The sequence below is a fragment of the Haliotis cracherodii genome, unplaced genomic scaffold (genome assembly GCF_022045235.1).
Source record: "Haliotis cracherodii isolate W230 unplaced genomic scaffold, xgHalCrac1.p SCAF_18, whole genome shotgun sequence".
Lineage (NCBI taxonomy): Eukaryota > Metazoa > Mollusca > Gastropoda > Lepetellida > Haliotidae > Haliotis > Haliotis cracherodii.
The window spans coordinates 11,210,753-11,220,436 of record NW_027266273.1 but is presented as its reverse complement, the minus strand read 5'-3'; the positions used below and the strand labels follow the sequence as shown (position 1 = coordinate 11,220,436).

The window sequence follows — 9,684 nt, the reverse complement described above, 5'->3', positions numbered from 1 at the left end:
CTAAATAGCCCTTTTCCACGTGGTGATCAGTTGCCAACAGCTCAGTATAAATGACACCGCCAATGTACAAAGCAAAAGAATGAACCAGTGTTTAGTGCACTGACCTCCATAGCATACGTGTGAATCTGCTGCAGATACCTGGGCGTCATACATCTTCCCGAAAATCAAAGACACGCATTCAGATAAAACGAAACCCATCATAATAACAAAGCCCCAGTTCCTGCCATAATCTTTAGGTCCAAACACAGAAAACACCAAACCTGCACCTAGAACCCATAGTATTCCAGAAGCTAATCCAATAAGTCCAGCAGCTGCCAGAAGAATGGCAGCGTGTTCTGTGGAGATCAACATCATCGTGTTAGCCGACAGTAATGCCATCACAGCAACAAATATCAAAGAATAGATACTTCGTTGATTGTTCATGTAATTGTAGAAGAGGCCAGAAAAGAACGCACTGCTACAGATACATACACGACTTACAATCATTAAAGATGTATCTAAATATTGCAGGTTGACACTCTGGGTGATGACGGGTATGTTACCGTAGAACACAGTGTCAGTTATCATACTCAATGAAATATTCCAGAGCACTATGTTAAACGATGCCGTCTTCACGAGCCTTAGTAAAGGAACATGTTCAGACACTTTTTGAGTTATCAGTGGAATGTCTTCTTTTCCGGACAAGACATTATCAGGCGATGATAATGAACTATCCTCATGGTTACATGGATTTGCGTCAGATCTGTGTTTGTTCTCAGTTGGTTCACACTCCCTATGATACTTTGAGTCAGTTTTACTCAATTGTTTGTCTTCTTGCAGAGAATTACCATCAGCTACGTCAGGGATAGTTCCGTATGTACCACCCTCCTTTTCAATTTCTTGGCCGTTACTAATTTCAGTAGTTCTACTGTTATCATCTTCCAACAGACAGATTGCTAAAAGGTCAATTGTCACAAGCATTATCACCAGGAACAAAATAAAACCTTGAAAGTTTTGTTTCTTTGCGTCTTCAATTTGAGCATTCATGAAATATACATTATAGATGAAGGTGAAGAATACTGGACTCCCGAGAACTATGGCTTTGAGCACACCCATTAGTATCCACCTAATACGTGGATCAGCCTGACGTACGCCTGTCGTCCAGGTAACGATGAAGGTCACGAAGCTACCTTGACCTGCAATTTGAAGAAATACAAGGTTTTTATCATAATAATCGAATCTCCACCAGACACGTCAGTGATTGATATTATGAACAAATCTCCACGCTATCGGGGTAAAATGACAAGCAATTAGCCTGACCACCGATGCGTTGCTGGGTGTAAATGCTTAACCGGAATCCCGATAGGGCTACAACTAAGCAAGATATATAACTGATAGTGATATGAACCATGATTTTGATTACAACATGAAATTCCAACCAATAATCTTGATTCTTTATTCTTTTCTTATTCTTGTGTCTCATGTACAAACATTAGATTGACTGGAACAGATAGAAAAGATTTCATTGAGTGTATGGCCTATAAATTTCCTTAATTTACACAATAACTTATAACACAGCAGTATTATACTAGTTTGGGCTTGTTTACTTTACAAAGGCATGAACATTTAACAGTAAGATAAATTACAACACAAACCTTGAAATTACTCTATGTACATAATATTCCCATAAAATGTACAGAAACAATGCCTTAAATGCCCTTAATAAACAGGAAGCTTAATATTTCATATACATTGTACCTTTCATAACTTTAGGCCATGAGAATATAATGAACAAAGTTGAAGTTTAGGGCGTATTTCCATGAGCCGAGTCTAAATCAGCCACAAACCCTCATTTAGGAAGAATTAAGTTACTATGTTACTCTTTCTTGGAGTATTGAGGCTTTGTGTTTTCCTAGCTGCGTAATGTTTCTTTTTTGTGTAGACTCAAATGAAGCGCTTTTGAGCAGTTCTTCGAACTGGATACCAGCGCTTTATAAATCTGTAATTATTATTATTATTATTATTATTATTATTATTATTATATATGGTAGAAATTAAGAAGATGCATTTATAAACAAATTCCTATTTATGAATTTTCATGCCTTCCTCATGCATGCTGCTTAAAACACATGGTGATATGACAACACCAATCTTTGCTTATCTCCCTTCTTATTACGGTTGATATAAAATTGGCACATGGTCAAAAATGAAACATAACATTCAAAACCAGGAAATTAAATAAACATCCTAACCAAAACAATGATTTAATATTGTATACTACTGTTGTTATATGCAATACATAATTTGTGGAAATTCTAGAAATCAGATTTCATACCTCCTTAATTAAGCTATCATAATTGATAGAAAATAGAAATAAACATTTTTTACCATTACACATGAACTAATCAGACAAACTTGTTATCGCCATCTTAACATTGCACAGATGAGGTCACCAAGAATGAAGTGCTTTCCGTAGACTCTCCTTATTCCGACAACATAGGGACGTAACTCTTCAGTGAACATTGCAGTAGCTGATGAATAGTGTACATGAAATGAAATCTGATTTTGTGTAGCCAGAGTGTGTAGCCACAAATTGTGTGTGACGTAAGCAGTATTATTGACGAAATATCTTGTAAGTCGAATCGCATCATGTTGCTTTTGGATTCTGTACAGGAAAGGAGGTTCCCGCAAATGACTGCTAATAACCTACCAGCAATGAAAGCAAAAATAGCCAGAAGCCATGATTTGTCACGGAAGAACTCAACAGTCACAGAAGCGATGTACATTAGCCCAAGGCCTGGAACGGTGAGGGCTATGCCAATTAGCGAGGTCCACTTTGGGCCAATCCTGTCCAGCAAGGCCCCTGAATGCATTCCAAATCCGACTCCAAGTAGAAATGAGGACATGACTAGAGACACTGAAAAGACATTGCACATTTAACGTGGTATTTTCTACTCTCGATACATATAGACACACTGAGACATTTGTTGTTTTATTTGATACATATATAGCATATTAATATAAGCCAGATGTATATTTTTTAGATTAAATAAATAGTGAGTGCATTTAGAACGTTGGACTATGCATGTGTGAGTATATGTCGGTATGAAAGTGAGTTGGTGGATGAGTTGGTGTATTTAGATATGAAATTGAGGATATGCATGTGTGGGTGTCTGATGGTGTAAAAGTGAGGGTGTTTATGGGGGAGTGTATATAGGTATGAAAGTCAGGGTATGCATGCGTTGATGTATGTAGGCATTCAACTGAGGGTATGCATGTGTGGGTGTATGTAGGTATAAATCGAAGGTATGCAAGTGTGGTTGTATGGAAGTGTGCAAGTTAGTGTATTCAGGATAGGTGTTTGTAGGTATGCACGTACTTGAGTGTGTGTGTGTGTGTGTAAATGTATTTTGTATATATGTATATCTTAATTAGGTGACACTGTAATTAAAAAAAAACCATCTGATGTTTTATACTATTTGAAATTTATTGATCAATGTGATAATTGATTTTCTTTAAATGTATGGGTGTATGTATAATCAATGTGATATTGAGTTCATAACCTAAATACTGCTTTTAGCATATGATGTGTGTTTGGTAAACACACGACACTATAATAAACTTTATCATTATGTACAGGTCAAAATACGAAATTAATCAAAGAGGGTTTGGGTGATCCTGGCACAGTCAGGCTGGTTAGGCTCATCATCACCTCAGCTCCCTTTCCCCCTTCTACATGCAGCCCAGACAGCGAATTGAACTTCTCCCAGGAAGCGCTACACAGTCAAACCCACCCAGAACTTTTCGGAGAATGTGACGACACCCCAACACTGAAGCCTTCTACATTATCCAGATTGTCAGAAGGACTGTACTCCTGGCATCAAACACGGGTATTCCCCCAATGTCAGTCAACAAATAGGGAGGTACCAAGCCCAAGGCACCCAGAGACAAGATCAGGTTTGTTGACCTGAATAGGTCTGAAGCTGTAAACGGTCCTATTACAAAGAATTTTGTATTTATCATTTTCCATTACGCCCTCTACATATTCCGGGTCGTACCTCTGTGTCGGTGGACCTCTGTTTCAAAACCACAAGCATGGCGAAGGCGGAAGTAAAAGGATCGAGCCACTACATATGTCGCTTTCGACACTGTATTTGTGCCAAAGCTGGGCATCCACTGACAATGTGTTGGACAGTCTCATTATATTCATTACATAATCTACATTTCATATTTAAATTTTGATGCAAAATCTCACATTAGCGGTTTTGAGTGGGAAGTGACTGGTCCTGGCGTGCAAACGGAAAGCTGTTAACAACCAATTCAACGAGGCTGATCATCCGATCCATTTAAGTCGACTCTTACGACGAAGGTTATTTGTAACCAATTCTATGTCCTCAAGAGGTATGATATAAAAACAAATATTTATTTCCCAAGTCACTCTTGTTATATTTACCTTCAGTTTGTGTGTAATTGAACGTCGCTTTCATGGCTACTAACGTCAAGTTCAAGCAATAGATACTGCCCGCCGCAAACTGACCCAGGAGCACCACAAGGATCGCACATGCGCCCCTCACTGTCATAGTGGACCACAAAGATGGGTCGGCCATCTGCAATTGGAGGCTGTAAAGAACCACTCAGATTTGAAAACAGACAGAAAATACACAAATCCAAGTGAGGTAAAACGGAGTTTAAGGTCGAGTTCAAAATCACTGCACTTATATGGCGACGTTATGCGGGTCAATGGGAATATGGCCCCCGAAGATCCGGGGTAGAATAGGTCTTCAGCAACCCATACTTGCCGTAAAAGGCGACTATGCTTGTCGTAAAAGGCGACTAACGGGATCGGGTGGTCAGGCTCGCTGACTTGGTTGATGCATGTCATCGATCCCAATTGCGTGGATCGATGCTCATATTATCAATCACTGGATTGTCTGGTCCAGATTATTTACAGACCGCCGTCATATAGCTAAAATATTGCTGAGTGCGGCGTTAAACAACAAACAAACAAACAAACAAAACAAACAATGGGAATGTTCAGGAGTTCAGGAGTGCACGCAAGCATGTTTTGCTTTTACAATAGAATTGCATCCCCACTTTCCCAAAAGCTCTATCTGCGTATACGAGAATGAGTTTTAACACCTGTCACTGCCCACGAAAGAAACAAGCACATAAAACCGGCACACATAGCGCTGTGGTGTTTTCACCAACATCCAGGCAGCGCATCACAGCAGAAATCCTGAACAATTTTTTCAAACAGGTTTGAAGGTATAAAAATTTAATTGAAAAATGATTTTTTTTTGTTTCATGTGCATGCTCATCAATTCCATACGTTATTATACATTACAGTAGAACCACTTGGAACCTTGCCGTACATTGTGGATGGGAAAGTGCGTTGCAGGATACAATAAACGACTTATAAATATTCACCAATCCTAGTACCACGTGTTTTGGTTAAACATATTCGATATACAAACACTCAAATTGTGTCGTAGTGCCAGCAGACGTACGAAAATGTAACATGACGCTCTTCGCTGGAACTCAGGATAACCTATAGCTATTTTAATATCAACAAGGTTTACATTGCCGTCGTATATGTGCCTTGGCGAAAGTTGACGATCTTCTCAAGTGTGTTTCATTTGTTATTTTCCGTTTATTATGAGGAGAGGGGAACACGAAATAAAGATCGTGAACACTGACAGCAATGTTTCAGTTAGTGAAATTGTCACCGGATGTGATCTCATAGACAAGGGTAGTCTGCTGATAATCTTTCGTTACAAAACAATAAAAGTAAATTTTGAAATATGTCACATCCAAAATATACACAAATCACTACATAAGATCAGTAATCAACACTAATATGAAATAATAATGTATCTTTGACCACATAATTATTAATCAGCTTGACCTTGTATGCTCCCGTGACCCGGAAACGGTAGAAGATGAATCAACATCCCACATGCAAGTTTCTCTGACAGTATCTTCTATTTGAACTTCTGTTGATGTATAAGGATCAGCATTTGATGTTACGTTGAAAATGAAAGAATATACCTTCCCAACATTGTAAGCGAAAATGGACGTGAAAAAATGTGATTTAAAATTAACATTCATGCTTTGCTGCATATGCGCAATTAAATACAACATAAATATTTTCAGTATTAGTTTCACATTACTTATATTTTTACGTTTAAAGGATTTTTGCAATGAAATTACATCTATAGACTCTAGGATGATTTTAGAACAATTTCACAAAACGTTATAATAAGTAGTTTTTTTCCACAATGATTATGTGCATAGACAGTAAATATTGATCAATACATCATAACAGTGTGACTGATTAATCGTCAATAGACCAATCCAGTCTGCCAATCAAAGCTAGCGCATGCGTGAGTTTCATCCAATCAGAAGGCCGGGCGCGCCTTGTGAATTTGTCGGACTTGTTTCCGGGGTCAAACGGTACACGAGAAGCGACGTGCCTATGGTTTGTGCTATTTTCACTCGCGAGATCCATTACGTATCGCTGGGTTTAGATGTATACCTTAACCCATACCAACAGGGACAGGAGAAAAATGTTTGAGGCTGATCAAGATGTGCGGTAGGCCTCACCATCAGTAAAATGTTGCAACCATCTTCCACGGGACCAACGTATGCTCGAGGGTGAGAATTTGCACGAATTTCCACCTTTTAGCATATATGCATATTCAATATGAGTAACACGTAGCAGGTTATGATTTTACGCAAGTTATAAACAAGGATAATGCTTGTAACTACAAATTATTTTTTGAATTATGTACTTTGGCAACAACGGGCATTGAGTTAGCAGGTCATATTGCTGAAATGTGACAAGCGAGACGGCCGTGACACACTGTACACAAATATGACAGTGATCTGATTTCGGTTAGTGCAGAACGAAATCTACCATTATTTACATTGAAGTACAATCTGGTTAAAATTGTATTCCTCTCTATTAGATATTATTTATTTTGTTACAGATTTTTAGATATGATTTTAGTTTCAAAATCACCAAAATCGCAATAAGCTTATCTACTAATATTGCAAATTACTCGACCATAATATTGCAAATTATTCTTGCAGTAATAATTCTTTAAACATTGAAATATAATCATTGTCAATGGTTTTCGTTCCACAAAATCTTTTGATTTAATTCATATAAGTTCCCATTAAATCATGCTTTGAATATTTCAGCATTTCTATGAAGAGACATGCAGTGAAGAATTACCTGATCCTATTCTTATGAAACGGAAACACCCCTTCAAGGTTAGAAAGAGGAGGAACATTTCGTGAGAAGCCTTTAAGGAAGTGACTTACTGGAATATTTTGACGGATTGAAATGAAAAAATTCTCAGTTGATATAAGAAAAGTATATGTTTAGAATTGTTTTTCACTGGCAGTGGAAGCTTACTGATATACATTTTAGTGTCACAATATAACTGTTAAAAACGATTATAAGTGACATTCATTTTAATTAATTTACTGGAAATAATAGCAAGATATTTTATGAACTCAGAGTAACATGGTCAAGTAATGATAAAAACTATAATCTAATCAAGTAATTAATAATTATTCCAACCAGATATTTAATTGAAGCCTTATATGTCAGATTAATATGATTTAATTGCAGGACTAACAGACACAAAATGTTTGATGGTACACCATCCACCTGGTATTAAATATAGCTTGTTGGCTTTTTCTATAGGACATAATATTATTTCTTTTTAAATGTTTGTTTTTAAAGAAAGTGTTGAAAGTGATTACCATTATCATAATGCATGAAACTTATTTCAAGATACAAAGAATTTGTAAAAATAAAGGTAGTATCTCTTGTCACACCCTGATCAGGCATTATCCAGAGTGCCTGATCAATTCTGATACAGAATAAATTATATAATTCTTAATACATTTGTATATAACTGTGAAGAATATAGAAATGGATTTAACTAAAAATGTAATTCTTTAACATGATTTGAGGAGATTGTCAATATTGGATAATTGAGGAAGAGCTAGTGTTTTTTAAGGATGTTGGTTATTTACATATTGTTCAAGTTTTGGTTATGATTATGTTGAGAATGAGCTTCATATTTACTTCACAGTGATTTTGCTGGTTTTGCTGGTTTCATGTGTGTGGGTTTTTTTTATCTTTTGATATGACTTAATCAAATTTTAAAACAACCTTAGGACATTATGGATGACAATCAGTCAGTATCCAAGAAAAGGAACTGGTCTGAATCCCTGTTTGTGTATGTATTTTTATTATGTAAGGAAAAGTCATGTTCACACCAGTATTTGTGAAGCATACTTGGGATATATGTTTAGATACCTAATAAACTCCAGGTGTCCAGCTACCTGATATTTGCATTTAAATGTTGTTTCATGCAAAAGTAAAACTTGTCACTTCACAAGTGATTTGTAAAATGTAATATATAATATTAAGTGTTATGTCCTATAGGCATGTGGTTTCTAGTGCAATAAAACAATTATTTCTTCTTAATCTTAATGATGGTTATGTTCCTCATAATAAAGAAGTTGACATCCATAAATTATCTTCCTTATGATATATTTGTTTTAATTAATTTACATGTTTAGTTGTTAACAGTAATAATTCTTGTATTCGTGACAATTCTTTTGAATAAAAGATCATTTATTGTTATTTGTGGGAAGTACTGCAGACCCTGTCTTCAGATAATTTTGTCAACACAGGTTTCCCTTTTCTGGAATTTGGATTCGACTGATTTGCCATAACCATGGCAATTACAGGTGCTTATTTTATCTTGGATCCTCTCAATGTTTTCCACTGTTCTCACACACATGTACATAAACACTGGCAGTTCTTTAGTCCAATATTCTGGAAGTGTGACCAGGGACTTTTATCTAAATTTAGAATACAAAACTAAGTGCCCTTGGTAAACATATTGGGAAAAAACTAATAACTAAAAATTTCCGTACATTCTGCATTCTTTTAGGATGGCATAGATATGTTACGAATTTTGAAGAGGGACAGTTTACTGACATCTGCAGCAGATTTGGGGCTGAATATCAGCCTCTGAGCAGGTCTAGATTTATCCCTAGTGACATGCGATATCCACATGGTTTGTAATTTGTGCTTGTAAGCACATGACTTTCCAAACAATTACGATGGAAAGTAAAAACAAAATTTAGTTACCCCGCCCTTGGATGAATGATATATTATTGACACGCTATATTGACAAAATAATATGCTCTGCCTGACATGAGTGCTTCGAAGTAGTGCACGCTTCTAACTTTCAGCCATGGCGACTTCCTCACTGTCCGATCTACCATTACAACGGACATATGACTCATTTTGACTCCCCATATGCAATTTGACAACTAAAATATAACCCAAAACAGATTATATATAACTCTCTTTAGATATTTTTGACACACGACTGGTTCCAAACTATTCTAGGCCAAATTCATCGCCCGCGCACACAAGTTTTGCCGGCTGTGACGCCATGGCGAATAGCCAGTGGTATCCCCCCTAACGTCTAAAACGAGGTCGGCAGCTTGTGTGCGGGGCTTATCGATCGGGATTGGATCGGTGTATTCTTATCTACTCAACAACAAAAGTTCCTGTGACACCAATATTTTAGTCACTGTGTAGTTTTCAAACAAGTAAAGTTTGGTTTTCAATATTGTAGTACATGTATGGAATCAAGTCTCAAAAACGCA

At 36.8% G+C, this 9,684-nt stretch overlaps 1 protein-coding gene across 1 annotated transcript; it reads right to left on the bottom strand.

The window, feature by feature from the left end:
- LOC139466034 (uncharacterized) lies at nucleotides 1-4,586 on the bottom strand. Its single transcript, XM_071248050.1, has 3 exons — nucleotides 4,433-4,586; nucleotides 2,690-2,896; nucleotides 1-1,175 (listed from the first exon to the last, which is right to left on the bottom strand). The coding sequence occupies exons 1-3, from the start codon at nucleotides 4,584-4,586 to the stop codon at nucleotides 1-3; spliced, it is 1,536 nt and encodes a 511-aa protein (XP_071104151.1).
- Nucleotides 4,587-9,684: the final 5,098 nt, after the last annotated feature.